At 42.9% G+C, this 18,851-nt stretch overlaps 1 protein-coding gene across 4 annotated transcripts in view; it reads right to left on the reverse strand.

Moving 5' to 3' along the window:
- Positions 1-18,851, reverse strand: part of alk (ALK receptor tyrosine kinase) — a 269,021-nt gene that overhangs the window by 6,972 nt on the left and 243,198 nt on the right. For 3 of the 4 annotated variants that reach the window (XM_048228497.1, XM_048228500.1, XM_048228501.1), the window contains 15 exons: positions 15,688-15,804; positions 11,369-11,537; positions 10,493-10,640; positions 9,965-10,075; positions 9,734-9,875; positions 7,231-7,401; positions 7,030-7,128; positions 5,741-5,905; positions 5,513-5,608; positions 4,133-4,319; positions 3,741-3,828; positions 3,529-3,593; positions 3,175-3,304; positions 2,913-3,010; positions 1,569-1,661 (listed from right to left, as the gene is read on the reverse strand). In XM_048228497.1, coding sequence (XP_048084454.1) covers positions 1,569-1,661; positions 2,913-3,010; positions 3,175-3,304; positions 3,529-3,593; positions 3,741-3,828; positions 4,133-4,319; positions 5,513-5,608; positions 5,741-5,905; positions 7,030-7,128; positions 7,231-7,401; positions 9,734-9,875; positions 9,965-10,075; positions 10,493-10,640; positions 11,369-11,537; positions 15,688-15,804 — 1,879 coding nt within the window. The remainder of the gene's footprint in view (positions 1-1,568; positions 1,662-2,912; positions 3,011-3,174; positions 3,305-3,528; positions 3,594-3,740; positions 3,829-4,132; positions 4,320-5,512; positions 5,609-5,740; positions 5,906-7,029; positions 7,129-7,230; positions 7,402-9,733; positions 9,876-9,964; positions 10,076-10,492; positions 10,641-11,368; positions 11,538-15,687; positions 15,805-18,851) is intronic. The other variant, XM_048228498.1, reaches the window with a different exon arrangement.

Below are 18,851 nucleotides of genomic sequence, written 5' to 3' on the forward strand. Positions count from 1 at the left end.
GTGAGATGATTGGCTGTTTGTATTTCTGTTATTTTCTATTCTACAAGTAAATGCCTGTGACACCAGGTCAGATACAGTTGTAAGTCATTATGTAGGTCTAGTCATAAATGAGATTAAGTTGGATAATAACTCGACAGGAGTTTAATTTGTATTCTGTACAAGTTCAAGAACCATTCTAATGCATTTTCTGAGTTGTTCACCTTTATTTCAGGCAGGAAAAAATTTTGGCTGGTAAAAAACCTCTGTGGCAGGTGGAATTCAAAATCCACCTGCCAAAGTGGCTGGTGGCCAAAAAAGTTAACTTCAGGCCCTGAGTATAAGTATAGATACTCTTTTGATCCTGTGAGGGAAATTTGGTCTCTGCATTTATCCCATCCGTAAATTAGTGAAACACACAGAGCACACAGTGAACACACAGTGAGGTGAAGCACACACTTACCCAGAGCAGTGAGCTGCCTGCTACAGCGGCGCTCGGGGATCAGTGAGGGGTTAAGTGCCTTGCTCAAGGGCACGGGAGAGCAGTGCTTAACCACTTCCCCCGCCCACATTTTCCCTACTGGTCGGGGATTGAACCGGCAACCCTTCGGTTTCAAGCCAGAAGCTCTAACCAGTAGGCCACCAGCTGCCCCCTCTAAGTGTGTAATGTTTGCAAAGTACACTCCCATCACTGGTCATTCTCTGATGTGATAGTGTGGAGGTTCTACCATTACTGGTCATTCTCTGATGTGATAGTGTAGAGGTTCTAAGAGTAAGAGAGAGTGATCCGCACACCATATAGCTCCCTTGAAAGGTTTTATTTTGCGTGCAAGAGCCCCTGGCTCTTCTTCAGGCTTTGGTAGAGCCAGGGGCTCGAAACGTTGCACGCAAAATAAAAAAAAACTTTCAAGGGAGCTATATGGTGTGCGGATCACTCTCTCTTACTTTTGGAGTCATTTCTCTGATCCAGCACCCATCCAAAACGGTGAAAAGGGATGTGCGCGGTCACACGTCTACTTAGTGTAGAGGTTCTACCATCAATGGTCATTCTCTGATGTGGTAGTGTAGTGGTTCTATCATCACTGGTCATTCTCTGATCTGATAGTGTAGAGGTTCTACCATCACTGGTCATTCTCTGATGTGATAGGGTTCTATCATCACTGGTCATTCTCTGATGTGATAGTGTAGAGGTTCTACCATCACTGGTCATTCTCTGATGTGGAAGTGTAGAGGTTCTACCATCACTGGTCATTCTCTAATGTGGTAGTGTAGTGGTTCTACCATCATTGGTCATTCTCTGATGTGATAGTGTATTGGTTCTACCATCACTGGTCATTCTCTGATCTGGTAGTGTAGATGTTCTACCATCACTGGTCATTCTCTGATCTGGTAGTGTAGTGGTTCTACTATCACTGGTCATTCTGTGATGTGGTAGTGTAGTGGTTCTAGGAGGGCTCTAAGGAACTAGCGTGCAGTAGCCACAGAAGTTATGAGTTCAATTCAACTTGTGGGTTCAAATTGTATCTTTAAGTCTTTGCTTTCGATAAAAGCGTCAGCTAAATTCAGAAATAAAGATATCAAATTAAAAGTACCTGTAGATGTCTCGAGCCATTCCAAAGTCTCCAATCTTGGCCACCCTCTCTGGGCCCTTGCAGGTGAGCAGGCAGTTTCTTGCAGCTATGTCTCTGTGAATGAGATGTAAACGTATGTTATGTATGTAGGTAAAAGTGAGACTGTTCACCATAAAGAACACTGACATGTCCAAAGGACAGTAGGGTTATATAAAGGCTATAATGACAATGATATATATAAACTTGCAGAGTACAGGGACTCCCAGCACAGCAATCTCGCTCCTCTGTGACTTCATAACCTACAGTCTTTAATGTCTCACTCCTCTGTGACATAATAACCTCCAGTCTTTAATATTTCACTCCTCTGTGGCTCCTACAGTCTTTAATATCTCACTCCTCTGTGACTTCATAACCTACAGTCTTTAATATCTCACTCCTTTGAGCTTCATAACTTAAGTCTTTAATATCTCACTCCTCTGTGACTTCATAACCTACAGTCTTTAATATCTCACTCCTCTGTGGCTCCTACAGTCTTTAAAATCTCACTCCTCTGTGACTTCATAACCTACAGTCTTTAAAATCTCACTCCTCTGTGACTTCATAACCTACAGTCTTTAAAATCTCACTCCTCTGTGGTTTCATAACCTACAGTCTTTAAAATCTCACTCCTCTGTGGTATCATAACCTACAGTCTTTAATATATCATTTTTAGAATTCTGTGCACACATTTCTAACCAGGTATTTGAAACAATTACAACAGCATACATTAATCAAAATAAGAATGCCATTTGTAACAGCCCATTTCCCAAATATGAGGCTTGAAGCTAGTAAGCGAGGGGTGGTATTATTGTGTCTGAGCAGCCAAAGGAACGCACAATCATTAACAGTGTGTGTGTGTGTGTGTGTGTGTGTGTGTGTGTGTGTGTGTGTGTCTCACATGAAAGTGACGAGGAAATTAGAAACGGTTAGAAGGCCCTAAATTAAGAGAACCTGATATTGTGACCTTAAACCCAAATAAATACAACTTCGAACTCCAGGTGGGGTGAATGTTAATGTTAATGCTGTGTGAAAGTGGATAAAGTCTCTTCCTTTCCCAGCCTTCGACCCAGGTGCCATTAAGCGGATTGATAATTTTAGTGCACATGTTGGGTAAATGACTTTTAATTGGAGTCGTTTGTCTTGGTGTGAGGAAGGAGAGCAGGAAACGAGGAGGCTGTTGGGTGCTGAGGTGGGACTGCTGCCGTGACAAACATACTGAAATTTGGAAAGTAGGGAGGAAAGAAACCAGCCAATATACCAAGATACACCATTCTGTGGAACTTTGTGTGTGTGTGCGTGTGTGTGTGTATTTGTACGTTCTGATACCTATGAATGAACTGGTTCTCCTCTAAGTACTGACAGCCCCGAGCGATGTCTCTAGCGATGTTCAGCAGGTCCACCATCGTGAGACTGGAAGGTTGGTCCTGAGGTTGGGGAAAGAGCAGACAAGCAAAATACACCATGACACATTTTATTCATCCCTCCATCCATCCATCCATCCATCCATCCATCCATCTATTCATCCATTCATACATCCATCTATCCAGCCATCCATCCATGCACACTTATAGAGACCGCATGCCCTCACCAGTCTGGGTCGAGTCTCTCTCAGGAAGCTCTTGAGATCACCTCCCGTCATCAGCTCCAGCAGGATGAAGCGCGGCAGAGCCTGCAGGCACACGCCAACACACCGCACGATGTTCTGGTGGCTGAACTTACTGGGAGTGGGAGAGACAGAGAGAGAGAGAGAGAGAGAGAGAGAGAGAGAGAGAGAGAGAGAGAGAGAGAGAGAGAGAGAGAGAGAGAGAGAAAGAGAGAGAGGGTGTTTTGGGTCAGAATAATAATGTGCTGATCATAATCAATACAGTGGATGGATTTAATTGGTTGAAATGTAATATAGAGGATGCATTCTAATGCCTATGCTCTGTCTTGCGAGGCACACCTGATAATTAGAGCCTCCATCAGGAAGTCCAGCTCATCCTGTTCAGAACACACCTCTGGGAGAGTCTACATTTAAGACAAGACATTAGGCACTCAATAGACATACATGTAGATACAACGCCACAATGACCCATACTGTATATGTCCATTGCACTCTGAGCTTATATTTTATCATGAAAACAGAAGTTGTTTGTAGTAGCTTGTAGGACGCACCTTCACTGCCACCTGCATGGGGCTGGAGTCTCCTGGTATAGTGATAAGCCCTTCATATACCTCACCAAACGCACCATGCCCCAGACCCCTATTGACATATACATAGGAGGGGAGACAGAAGAATGGTTAGATAGATAGATAGATGTTACGGGTCACTGTAAATTGTTATAGCAGTGGGCAGGAATGACAGAAGGGAGTTGGCAGTGATGTAAAGTAGTACGGAAAGGAGATAGTAATAGCCAAATGCAGAAATAGTCTGCAAAGAATGAATATATGAAATAACACCAGTCAACAAAGGCCGCTTTGCATGACAGTGTCTGTCCTTTTTTTAAAGCCTTGGTGGACATCATGGCCCATACGAGGCTCAGGCTTATAGAAGGGGAATGTCTGACCTGGTCAGGGAGATGTGACGGCGAGGCACCTCCTTCAGGTCGTTGACTGAGACCGTCTTGCCAGCGAAACAGTAGTTGGGGTTGTAGTCAGTCATGATGGTGGACGCCCGAAGCTTACTCAGCTTGCAGTCAGGACTCTGCAGCTCCAGCTGAATGGACTGCAGCTCTGTGTGCTTTCGTCTGTACACTGGATACACACACACAAACACGCACACACACACACACACACACACACACACACACACACACAGACAGACAGACACAGACACAGACACACACACACACACATACACGCAAACAAACACAAACAAACACACACATACACACACACACTCACATGCACACGCACACACAGAAACACACAAACAAACAAACACAAACAAACACACACACACATACATGCACACACACACAAACACAGACCCCCACACACACACATAGCACATAGAAAGACACACAAAAAGCAGAGATAAACACAAAAAACAATGAAGTGAGGAACAACGCACAGAGTCACGTACAAAAATCTTCATTTGCATTCAGTTGCCGGGTCTACTTTCATGTACACACCACATTACTTTAATGTACACGTCACACAACAATCATGTACACATGCATTCCCTTAGTCACACACACACACACACACACACACACACACACACACACACACACACACACACACACACACAGAGTTGTGGTCTTGGTGGCCTTGACCCTGGTTTTCCACACTAGTCAAATGGCGTTAGAAGTTGGTTATTTATGAGGCGATAATAGATGAGTGCTGCCAGGCGGCTCTTAGCGCTCTCATCCATCATGTGAGTGTTACATTCATCCTGGCGGCGGCAGCGCGCCGCTGCATTCTCCCAGTCGGACATCAAGCGCTAATGTGATGTGTGGGTTGATGGCTCAGTGAGCATGTGTCTGTGTGAGATAACATACTGCTCATGCTCGCACACGTCGGCTAGCCAGACTGGCCAGGCGGGCGCCCACACACCTGCCCATCCCACCCCCACGTGGGCATGCTCTGCACTCTGCACAGGGGCCCTGAACAACAGCCCACCTGTTCTGGCTTCCAGTGTCCTAGTGAGGGGCATGCGGCAGACTGAAGCTACGGATGGACTGTCCACTAATGTAGCTGTGTGTGTGTGTGTGTGTGTGTGTGTGTGTGTGTGTGTGTGTGAGAGTGAGAGAGAGAGAGAGAGAGAGTGTGTGTGTGTGTGTGTGTGTGTGTGTGTGTGTGTGTGTGCGCAATTTGCTCATCTGAGGGTTTGGTGAAAGTACATGTGTGTGTATAAATGTGTGTTGCTTGTGTGTCTACGTGTGTGTGTGTGTGTGTCTGTATCTGTGTGAATGGCTCTCTGTGTTGTGTCCGTCTGTACTCACTGATCATGACGCCAGACACGGCCAGCAGGAGAGCTGCGATGAGGGCCGAGGTGCCCACGGACAGCCCCAGGGCCAGGTGAGAGAGCGGAGGCTTGCCTGGAGCAAAGACCCACATCAAGCACAACCATCAGCGTTGCGTCCACTGTGGCACGTGTGCACATTCAGTTGTTTAGCTCAGCATGCTCATAATAACACGTGAGTGATCTGGACGGTTGTTATGACGGATACCTGTAGTGTTGACCTGAAGGCAGGTCATTATGGTCCCTTTGGCCAGCAGGATCCCGTCTTCGCAATAACACTGGATTCCTTCCTCCGTTCGGTGGCACTCGTTGGACTCGCAGTGGCTGCAGTTCAGCACGGGGATAACGATGACCTCGCCGTCGCCGTCCACCACTGATGAGATGCCCGACGGCCACCGCACAGAAAAAAAGAGGCCATTAAGGGAACACGAACAGATAGGCAAATGAGGGTTGATCCACAAAAAAACTACTACAGACAGAATCCAAACGACACTTTTGATTGAGTCCACCTGCCGATGGGTAAGTAGTCCCATTACCATGTCACAGTACTAGACACACTGTGTTGAACCATAGCCTCAGCTCTCAAGGAGGTAAAGGTAAAGTGCTGCTTGTTTTCTTTATTCTAGACAAGTGAAGTTTATTTATATAGCACATTTCATACACAGGGGTCATTCAAATTAACATAAAAGGGCAATAGTAAAATAATAGTTTGAAAAGTATATAATATAATTAAAGAATAATTGAAAAGAAAACATAAAACACACAAGGTAGAATAATCAAATTCAGATTCAGACAGATTCAATTAAAATGCTGCTTCTCTTCATTAGACGTTGTGAATGACCCAGATCATTTAAGCACAACATGCTCGCTGAACAATTCCCGCAGTTCTAATTTGCTGACTGTGACTTCAGTGAAATCCTTGTGTTCCTGTCAACTATTTTACAGTGGAATTGGGGAGTTGCACTTAGCATTGGGGCAGGACAATGCAGTCATTACACAAGACGATGCTTTTGCATAACCAACAGGACCACATGAGTTAGACAATGTCTTTCAGATTCAGTTCTGCTTGCCTCGCTTGCCTCACTTAATATTTGATGGCCCGTGGCAGTTGGCTAATTTAATGTGCTGCAGTGCCCCGAGACTGATGTAGAGACTCCGACTAAAACTACAACAACTCAGCACTCAGCCAGATTGGAGGCAGGGTGTGACTGACTCAGTTCTCACTCTGGGGAAAAACAAGATGTAGATATAATCTGCTACCATTTTTTACTTGATAAATACTGCTTTTTATGAGATGTCCAGGGTATCTAATGTGTGCTGGTGTGCCAGTAGTAGTCCCTTACTAGATTCTGGTTCTGAACATCATAAGGGTTGTTTTTCAAATAATGATTAGTCGTGATATTGACAGGAGGGAGCGATAGAGTATTTAAAGGGAATGTGCCAACATTGGCTCCATTTGGTGGTAAAAATGGACTAAATCACAGACCAATCTCTCACCTTTCATGGCCTCCAGGTAGAGTCTGCCCTCTGGACTGATGTATGAAGTGCCGTCCTGTCCAGCCACTTTAGGATCATTCTCTTTCGAGGTATTCCCGCCTAAACAGCACAGTCAGTATACAGTTAGCAGAGTGCTGATGACCACTGCCTGGTCCCATGCAGTATGGGCCACCTCACCTGATACGGTAAATGACCACATACCTCTGAAGCCGCCCCCTCCTCCTCCTGTGGTGCAGGCCCCTCCGCCTCCTCCAAAGCCTCCGTGGGACTTCCAGCCAATCGTCTGGCAGGGATGCCCTCCCTGACCCCCCAGCACCAGGGGCCTCCCTCCCTGAGGACTAGGAGTGCCATCATTCCACCCTCCACCTCCACCTGGAAAAGGAATAATACTAATGCTAAAAATAATAGGAATATGTAGATATAAATATATATATATAAATACTGCTGCTATTACTGCTACTGCTGCTGCTACTACTACTGCTACTACTACTACTACTACTACTACTACTAATAATAATAATAATATCATACTTTATGCCGTCTGTGTTCAAACACACCAAAATAAAAAAAATCCCCAAGGAAATCATTCATATTGCTGTTTTTTTCTCAATGCCCAGATACAATGCTTTCACGGGACTCTGGGAGAGCTGGAGACAGCCTACAGCAGTATCGACAAACTTTGTAATCAATGTGCCAGGTGTACTTATTTCCACATCAGAGTAGACTTGGAGCAACTAAATTATAGACATGAGACATGTACAGTAACAAATAATCTGATTGGAAAAAAACATTTGGACTAAGTACATTTAGATATCAGCCCTCATTTCTGTTTCACTGGCTTTAATGACAAACACGCAAAAAGGTGTTGACAGGAGTAGAGCCTGCGCATATTTTAAAGCCTGAGAAAACCCAGCTCATGCATAATACATGTCCGATGGCTTCTATTCTCTGCTGGTGAGCAGTGGGGTTGTGGAAAGACCAGCATGCAACCCAAAAAATAATTGAAATAAAGAATCGGACAAACTCTCAGACACTGGCAGGCCTTTATTCACCAGGGCTTTTGTTAGCAGTCAAGAACAGGCTGAAATGGAGGACAGCCTTAAGAATGTGCCATTCAGATGGAACTCACACCATGTTTGTACATGCCCTTTAACAGCCTCCATAGACCCACACACACACACTCACATTCACACTCACACTTCATTTGGACTCGTTCTGTGTTTAGTGCTTGGATGACCTTTTGGGGGAATTATGAGTCTGTCAAACATTTTCAACCTAAGGCTTAGCCAAGTAAAAAGGCCTCCGCAATGTATGATGCCATCTCCAGAAGTTCACTGTTGACTCCACACACACCACAGCGGGGCGCACTGGTTATGGAATACAGAGGTGTACTAGTTCCATGTATTGTGTGTGCTTGGTGAGTAATCTGCAATGGAACACTGCTGGCAGAATGAAGCAGCTCTTTAAGGACTCCCGCAGGATTAAGCCTTCTTTGACCCCAGCCTCCATCAAAAGGCTAGATACTTAATGCCTACAAATATCTGTAAGCACACCTGGACCACAGTGGTCTGAGACTCACTGATATCAACTGCACTAGAGGGCTTTCACAACATTTTACAGGCTCATAACAAAAGCAAGATGACATAAATTTGAAAAAGAGTAGGTTTGCTACTGTAGATATTCACTATAAAGATCAGTGTTCAATCTCATTTTCATTGGCAATGTAAAGCTCCTATGAAATTGAGCAACTGCGATTTTATATGTACAATAACAAAAAGAGTGTGGTCCAATTTGATGTCCTTTCCTGTGCTGCTTAATAACCTTACATTGTTTGCACCACGATCAAATATGTCGGTATATATTGTCGGTGCATTATTAACAAGTTTAAAAAGTGGCTTCCTCATCCACTTAATATACTGCTGTGCACCACTGGAACAAACCTGCCATTTAATTTCCAACTCCTGTTTATAAATTACACAACAGTTAGATCTGGTTGAACAACTGATTCATTTCTGTGTCTGTGGATATCCTGGAACAACTCCACTCCAACTCTTCACCACTAATAATCCCTCTCTATTGAGTTCTATGGCAGACAGTCAACAATGCATTCTGCATTCATTTTTAAAATGTGAGAAAAAGCAGGTCATTGCTCGCCAATGATGTAACGCCTCATTTGGAAGGAGAATGGCTAATATTGTGACTCATAGAAGTGTTGTATAAACTGATGGATCTTTATTCTCCTTCACCCTATTGCCATTGGGTCCCATTTTTATAACTGTAACATTTCTTTTCACTGCTATGCTGATGATGCACAGCTGCTTCTCTAGTAGTACATACTGTAGCTTTAGAGCAGCAGTGTCAGCCCTGTGCTTGTGAAGGGAATTAGGCATATGGGACTCAAACATGTTTTGGGCCTCTTCATCAGATGTGTGCATGTCCTGGATACGTAAATGGGATTTTTTGTTTGTTTGTTTTTGTTTGTTTGTTTGTTTGTTTGTTTGATCCCCTACCTGTGCCGAGCCGTGGCAAACTGCTTCTGAGACACTGACTTGGACAGAGCCATAACACAATTGAGACTACATGTTGCTTTAGGAACACCAAAGGAGGGGGTCATAAATAACATCATAATATAATATAAATATTCTCTAATGAGATCACCTTTTGATCCCCAGTTTGAGACATAAGAACAGCAAACTCCAAATACCTGCTGCTGCTGATAGACCATTACGTCCTGGCACCTCAGGGTCTGTGTCCATGATCTCTTTCTGGTCTCCGGGATGGCTGTTGTAGCCTCTACCTCCACCTCCTGCTGCAATTAGCAAGGGCTTGTGGATTCCATTGTCCACCTGTAACCATGGTAACCACACATACATTGGTCACAGAGGGGTCTGAGGCATTACATGCTAATTACCGCAGAGCAACAACAGACCAGTACCTTGAAGACATAGGTGGCACCCCCGCCTCCTCCTCCCCCACCTCTGATCATAGACTTGTTCACCATGGGGCCTTTCTGCTCCGAACAGAATCTACTTAGAGCTGTGTTCACCTGCACAAAAGATGCGTGTAAACATTTACCAAACTGATGTCTACAGGGGCAGGTCATGAAATTGTAAATACTAAGAGATACCAACCAGTTCTGAACAATGTACTTGTGTCTCAGACTCAGCCTAAAACCCTCTCAGCTTGCACAGCAGACAAGACATCTGTCCATAGTGCTCTGGTTCACAACAACCTTGTTTACTGCTTAATTAACTCTGGAATATATGCATATTTCTGTAGCATATGTACATTCTTTTAGGGACACTACTACATTTATCTCGGTGCAGTGTAATGAATGACTGAAATGCAATGATGTGTGGACTACCCACATCTGGTCTATGTTCCTGTGAATTATTTCAGAGTCGACAGCAACTTAAATATTCTGCTACAATGACTGTGGTGCAAATCTGAAATGTGGACTCACATTAGAGCAGGCATCCTCCCCTTGTTGGCCAACCAGGATGTGGAGCACTTCACCCTTCTTCAGGTCAAAGTCCCCAACAATGTAGATGCCATGTGACCTGCCCACGTCCATCACACTGAGACCACCTGATGCACCGTACGCTGTGATTCTGTTCGCCCAAAGAGGAAACACACACGAGTTAATAGTACTCTATTCTATTCTATTGCATTACATTACATGTGCCATGGCTTTGTCAAGGGAAAATGCCAACTTCTAACGACACCGTTAGCCTACCGTAGCATAATTCAGTTTATGTGGGTTAGACCAGAGCCATATAAAGATACGGCTCTGGGTTAGACCAGTTAGCCCACAGCTCCTGTTTAGCTATACTGTAGGCTAGCAATAGGCTAACAGCGGTGTGCAAGTACAGAGAAGAGAAGGACACATTATCTTCTTATCTAACTTTGGGGTAGACAGCAAAAAAACTAATTTCCCAAAAAAGTTGGCATGTTCCTTCAAGTACTTGAATAATATTTCAGTCTTGTTTATTAGAAATTAATATAATTCTAATATTTCATGTATTCTTATTCTAGATGACAATAAAACTTGAATAAACATAGAATAAACTAATAAACAAACACAAATGCAGTATCTGTGGGATAAGTGGAAAACTGGAGTAGCCTATAGATAACTGTTGAGTAACAATGCATTTCTAGATGAATGCATTTGTGTGCATTATATCTGACTTGATATTGCAAGGGAACGCAAACCTATTGGGAGGGAACACAAAAATAACTCTGCTCAAAAAAATCTATGCCACGACCCTTTGGGGGACTCTGTAGACAGATGTGTGGATGTGTGTATAAAGGTGTTTACAAGCCAGTGTGCTGCCTCTACCTGTATTCCCCTGTTTCAGGCACAATCCAGGTTTGGATGCCCTGGAAAGGTGCTCTTGTTCCCACGGTAACATTGACACTGCTGTTGCGATATGCAATGTTGCACTGGTTTTGTGTGGGTCCCTCGGGGCCGATTGCACCACATGTGAGGAATGTCCATTTCGTGGAAGCTGCAAACACAAAGAAAGAAAAAAGCTTGGTTTAATTCCCCCTTTAAGTAACACAAATGGGAACAGAAAAATAAAAGGGAACGCTTCCCTGGGTCAAAAATGTTTGTTACAATACAGATACAGGGTGCTCATCAAAGTGGGCCTCTAAGTTTATTGCCTCAATTCTTTTGTTTCTTCCTTGACAAATGTTACCAGTCTGGATAATTGACATTCCATGGCTGCTCCGTGATCTATTGGAGCAATGAACACTTCCCTTAGCCATATTCCTCTTCAAGGGGACAGGTTTGGTCTGTGGATCTTAATAACCATTACTCATTAGTTCTGTAATGTGTGATGCTGGCAGATGGACATTGCACTATTTCGGAAATGACTTTGGTCAAATGGGTGAAACTGTGTTGGCCGAGTTGCCCTCTATCAGGCAATCCAACAGAATAGCTGAGCCATATGGGATAAACACATGGCATATTACTGTGGCTGTTTACAGTTCAATCTCTCCTCACCTGTGTGAATATAAACCATTCCCCTCTCGGTGAATTATGCATCATACAGTCTATTTATTCAAAAGCAGCTCTGATAGTCACCCATCATACCCCTCCCATCCCATTAATCAATCCTGCCGAGCAAACCTTACCAACGGGAGGTTACTCGGCCACTATAAATCTGAGACACATTTATGTGTGATCTGGCAGGCTATCGATCTGTCGACCTGCTGCTGTTACTCGAGGACCAAAGCACAAAGAGAGGTCCAAAACCAGCTGGGGCTACGACTCCACGTGGAGAGACTCTCATTGCCCTGTCCTGCGGAGAGTGATGCAACCCTGTCTAACCCCAATTGATCCACTACTTTCTGGACTTACCGAATTCTCTTCTCACTCTGGGTGATATCCCTTCTGCCTACAAACCAAATCTTATGGCTTACACCAGCCCTGATCTCATTTACTTGCCTAAGACGATTGACGGGCTCTATTTCCTTGTATGTGGCTGGAGCCCCAAGCCATAGGAAACTAAATGAGACTCCTATGTCTCTCTGCCTGGCACTTAACAGACTCAACAATATATATGTTCATTGCAGATCTATGAATCTTCCTCCGCGGCTTCATTAAGATATGTACCCCGGGGCACAGGGTAAACTGTAAAGAGGAGATGCAGAGCATAAATGAGAACCTGACACACACCCTGACACACACACACACACACACACACACACACACACACACACACACACACCCTGACACACACCCTGACACACACACACACACACAGTGTGAGTCTTTATTAGATACAAGAACACATAAAACTGCACATTCACGTAAGAAATCCCTAGAAATCCTCTTCTGCATCTCCAAATCAATGAGATCTCCATTCAGCCACATCAAACAGGGTATACATCTGATCATTTTAATGAAATATAAGTTCAAAAACATCCTCAAGGCAGATTTTAGATTTACACAGTGTTGTAGGACCTTGACAGAAGCTATTTACCCTGACATAGGTGACTAGGCGGGAAGAGTAAGGGTAGGCCTGGTATATGATGTTTGACAGAACAGAGGGAGTCACTGGAGGCTAGTGTTTGCTACACTTGTTCTCCCACTAACGGACCGGCATGTTATTATTCAGGCTACACTGGCACGGCTTTCTGTCTGCTTTAATGAGATACCGAGAAACAGCATTTATTCTGCATAAAAGAAAGATACTCAAGGACAAACTCAGCATTTGGATGTTTCGATTAGAGTTTGATTTAGTTCCTTTTTCAAATAATCATATCCATGAAATGCAACACGTTTAAGTAGACAATTGATTCCCTTGGCTATACTCTACTCTAAACAGTACACCATCTGAGTGCGATCAGTTTACTTTAGAAGCCATACGGCGCAATGTTTAAACATTAGCTTTTGTTTCCAAATGGGACGCAGAAATGGAAAGAAAATCAAGTTTGCCCTTATGCGGAAAGCAAAAGAGCAGACGGAAATGAGTATACTTTGTAACTAAGCTTTTGAAGACTTGCAGAACACATTAGGGGCTTAAGTGTGTTAAGCCGTCATTTGCAGCTGACTTGGCCTTGGTAGATGACTCCTTGTTAAGTGACATAGCAGAGACTATTGACTCAAGGGGCACTAATTTGAATGGCAAATGTGCACTGCGTGCTGCTACCATGCTGTAGAAACCACACAATAAGAACAGGCGGTGATAGCAATATTTGCTCATTTACATAGTCGTACAGCGCAATGTAACATAAATCAGTTTAGTCATTTCTTGTGTTTTATTTAACATCTACAGAATCATGACAGAGGTTGACTTTAAACGTTTGTCATTTTAAAGTCATTTTAAACAAGTTTATGCTCTGACAACTTCCTTGTCTGTGCACTAATCCACTGGTGCTTGTGTGTAGCGTGGTATTAAATTAGGAGAAAGATTTCTCCCAGTTCATCAAATTAGCATTCGTTTATGCAGGTCAGTATTACATGCACTGCATTGTGCATAGCGTGTCATACTAAATGAGACGGAGCCCAAGGAGTGTCAATTATAAGATATGAAACTTGATATGCGAGTGAGTAATTAACGGCTGATGGAGTGGGGACATTTTCCACTTCTTTATCATCAATACACACGTGTTTGTGGGGGCAACGTCTGTTGAGAATGGGGGTGATTTCAGTGGTCATGTTCTCTCACAGTAGTACAGAGATGAGTCAGCACAATGAGGGCAATTTGGGATGCCCAGATTTAGCTCCGTAGAATACAATGAAATGGTAGAACAGAGGAAATCAATAGTTTGTGGCCGGCCTGAGAAGATTAAAAAGAGAGAGAAAGGAGAGGGAGAGAGACAGAGAGGAGGGCAGATAGAGGATTGAGACAGACTGTCCATCTAAATGGTAAGAATTTCTTATTTCTTTCTGTCTCTCTCTCTCTCTCTCTCTCTCTCTCTGTGTGTGTGTGTGTGTGTGTGTGAGTTTGTGTGTGTGTGTGTGTGCGTGTGTGTCTGTGTGTATTTGTGTCAGGTTCTCATGTATACATCTCATTAGACAGTGAGCATAATCCTCACTATTGCACGGAATTACAACGGTACCTGTTCACATGAGTTACATCGGTACCTGTTTACCTGAATTACATTGGCAATGGTTCACCTGAATTACACAGCTCTTCACCTGAATTACATAGGCACCTGTTTAGACACCGGCCATTAGCATGCAGTCATCTCGTAAGCACAACTGTACCTTGTATAAGGGAGACACACTACACTTTTTAGTTGTGGAAAATATGGTTATAAGCAATGATGACGATGTAATGCGCATACCATGAAAGTACTTTACTACTAATGCATCTGAATGTAAAGAAAACATAAGTACTATGGGAAATTACGCTGTGCAAGAGATGACCCCAGACACTCACTGATGCAATGCAGGATGTGACATGCATTCTTTCTTGTCTGCAGCAAGGAATAAATTAGTTAAGTTAGGAGAATGCAAAGTACATTAGTGTAGGCGTCTTGCAACAAACAAGTCATGACGAATGTAAGATTAAGCAGTCAATGAAATGTATCAGGGTAGGGAAAACTAGAGGAGGTTGGGTGTCGCAAAACATCATAGCCGCTGTAGGCAGGAGTACAAGATATTGATTAATGCAATTACCGTGTCTTGCAGTATTTACAACAAAAGCCTGACAGGCTTTGTCAATGCCTGAATGGATGCTAGCCTCTTAATGGCGGGTTCACTTGGCTGCCTGCATGAATTTAGCTTTGTCAAAATCTTCATTGGTAGTGCTGACTGCATAATAAAAGTCTATTTGCCCTTCTACAGATACAGCATGATATCATTCCCTGTCTAAGAACTCAAAATGAACTTTTAATGGGAAGATCAAAGAGAATTCCTTCTGGCACAACTGACATTTAAATGAGAGTTCAATGTTATAAACCGAATAAGTGGCCTTTATGCAACCTTTGATTAAACATGCAACCAAGTGAGGAGATTCCAGGTGGATCAAGCCAGTAGATGGCACACTTTCTTTTCCTGAAGCAATAGACCATATGAGAAAATGTGTGTGTGTGTGTGTGTGTGTGTGTGTGTTTTGGTTCTACTCACCCAAAAACACAATAAACACAGATCAGAACTCTCAAGGCTTTTCCTGTTTTGCAGCCAGAGAAGTAAATACTCACAGTCCTCTGGTAAGAGCAGTCCTTCATCGGGAATGGCGGTCATGGTGGTCTGATCAGGCAACTGGCTCACGGTCATCGGAGGTGTGCTCGTCACCACAGGTGGAATCTCTCCATTTGCTGAAGATATAAGAATGAGCATGACGTTACTATCTGAAATAGCTGCCACGTCGCCGCCTCTTATCAGCTACTCTATACATTTGCAGGTGAAACAATGTTTGCAACCAGGTGTGGACAGACTGCTGTGGTCTCTGGTGGCTAATGAAAGCAATACATTCCTTAACGATGCAGAAAAGTAAGATACACAAAGATACGATACGATACGATAAAACTTTATTTGTCAGTTTGTGCTGAAATTCTTTTTGCATCCCTGGGCAGCTCATTTAAGTATAGGAGGACAGAGACACACGATGGTGGAAAGTCTGTTATTCCCTCCCCCAGGTCTCAGTATGAGGACATCTTCAGACCCATCTGAGGAATAATAGGGTCTTTTATACGCTGCTCTAATGATATATCTATATATCAGAAACATTGTACAGCAGCATGGTGCTTACAAGATTTGAATGCCTAATTCAATAAAAAATTCCTGCACCTTACACACTTGTTGATGTACTCAACCAAAACAACATTGTCACTGCCGTCAGAGCTGTCTAGACTAGACTGGACAAGGTCCAGGTCATTTTGCAAGAGAGCTGAAAAGGTTGTGAGGGGCAGACTAGGTCAGAACACACACTGTGAGAGTCTAGACAACACAATAGGAGAAAGTCCACATGGTTGGGTTAGTGTTGATGTGTTTTACTTATGACTTACTTTAGAAAATATATAATACTAATATCCAACAGTCGTGATGCTTTGATCACTTGTATCTGTGGCTATATCCAGTCACATGTTCAGCTAAATCAAAGCCACCTTTTCAGAAGTAATAAGTCACAGTATGTCCTGCTCAATTGGTATAGAGGTGTTCTGAGTTTAAATGTCAAATTGCACCTCTTACTCTTTGCACTAATGGACATGAAAAAATGAAAAAATGAAATGTCAGTCAGCCACTGCCCCTAAGGCGAATCATCACCTTATGACAACTCAATCTCCCTCTCTGTGATTCATCACCCTCTTTGTGAATCATCACCTTATGACAACTCAATCTCCCTCTCTGTGATTCATCACCCTCTGTGATTCATCACCTTATGACAACTCAATCACCCTCTCTCGGCAAATCATCACCTTATGACAACTCAATCACCCTCTCTGTGATTTCTTCCACTGCTTTATATCAGCAGTCAGTCCATGTTAAGATAGACTGTTAAAGAGTACTTGTAAAAACAATTAAAAAAAAAAAAAAACATCTGTACATAAACAGGAATGGTTTGGACTCATACTGAGGTCACAGTGATAATTCTATTAATTCACTACCTCATGATAGCTTATAGTGACATTTCCGGTAGCATTGCTGTTTCCATACAGAGTAATTATCTACAGACATTTCCTGCTGGAGAAATGACCCCAGACCAACCAAGAGCTGTTCGTAATGCTCGTAAATGATGGTCCTTCGTATTTTCTACAAAACATGAACATGCCAAAGCCATGCAGGAATATGATATATGAATGAGAATGGTCAAATGAGTACATTTCTATGTGCATGAATCTTATCCAACAAGCCATTTCTTTTGTCTGTGTGACTATAATTTCATTAAACTTGAATTATTACTTGGGTTGGCTATCTACAGAATATGTTTTAATACTATAGTCAATTATACATGGCAAGTCAATTCAATGTAATTCAATGTTAACCTGGATTTTGATTGCATTTTACAATCACCTTTTGCCATCCACAGATCCACTCATCGCTAGTAGACTAATGGTAGTTTTGGCAAATTATATGCAGAGCAGGATATAGTAGACTTCATGGGGTCTGGACAGCAGTAACTAATACAGAATGTGATGTAACCACCACCTCGGCTAATATCATATTCTGCTTACTGAATCCTTTGTCTTTCGTTAGGCTATACCTTATACTACTGTTTGCATAATCCGCAGATACCTAAACAATATGTCATGCCAATGTTTTTTCACTAAAAATATTCTTCAACTGTATGCTGCATAATTCCCTATGAGTGGGACTGGCTGGGGGTCCCACTCATAGGGAAGTTGCTGGGGGTGCTGGGGGTGGTCTAGTGTTCAGTGTTCAAGATAAGTCTAATGCCCTTTTAAAACGTACAATGGCATTGATTCATTACATGTACCTTAATCTTGACAAAAATATACCTAACTTGCACTTATGTATCAAGAATGTGTCATATGAGCTTGAAGACATATACAGTATCAACGCTGGCAGTCATGAGAGGAGAGATGCTGATTACTAATACATTCTAGAATTCATAAAGAACAGGGTACGCTTCCCTTTGAAACCCTAAAGAGGCCATGTGGATGAGCACCTTCAGTTTCCATAGTTACACTCCATCAAAGGCAGTATATTGCCATAAAGATTTTAAAATAATGTAAAGGATCGCTCCGAGAGCTACTGTCTGCATCTCCAATGCACCAAGACAGATGGCTGAGCATTCCACCAGTGCTGAAGGAGTCATGAGACAACTGCATGTTTCTTAATTATGATGACAAGCCACATGAGCTCTGCCATTGTTTCGCTTGCCGGCTTCCCAGAAAAGACAGATCATCCCTTTCCCCCACACGATGCTCCTCTGACAATATGGGGCATTGTGAAAAATGCTACCTCTCATCTCCAACTCTTAAATCATCTCCTAAAAACACTCCCGCCAAAGTATCCCCCCTAGCACTGAGAACTGGCATAATCCATCAAAATCTAGCTATGCCTGTTAGCCACAACCAGTATAACAGCCTCTGTAGTATGCAAGTTCAAAAGTAGTGAAGTTCGAGCTCTCTCAAGTTGTGAAGCTTTGGGACAAGGTGACATTATAGACAAACTAACACAACAACTATGAAGATGTATGCTGTTATAGCCTAGCAGAAGATTGTATTCATTTTCTAATCCATAACTCTTTGTGTGATATCACGTCTCCCAAGGCGAATTTATCAAAACCACTTCTTGTTGCCATCATAAAGGTAAATACCCCTAAAAAAGTTTCAGGAATAAATAACAGAAATGCACATACATGTGCAGAAATGCACAGAATACCTCAAGAATCTACCAC

Source organism: Alosa alosa, chromosome 19, assembly GCF_017589495.1.
Source record: "Alosa alosa isolate M-15738 ecotype Scorff River chromosome 19, AALO_Geno_1.1, whole genome shotgun sequence".
Classification (NCBI taxonomy): Eukaryota; Metazoa; Chordata; class Actinopteri; order Clupeiformes; family Clupeidae; genus Alosa; species Alosa alosa.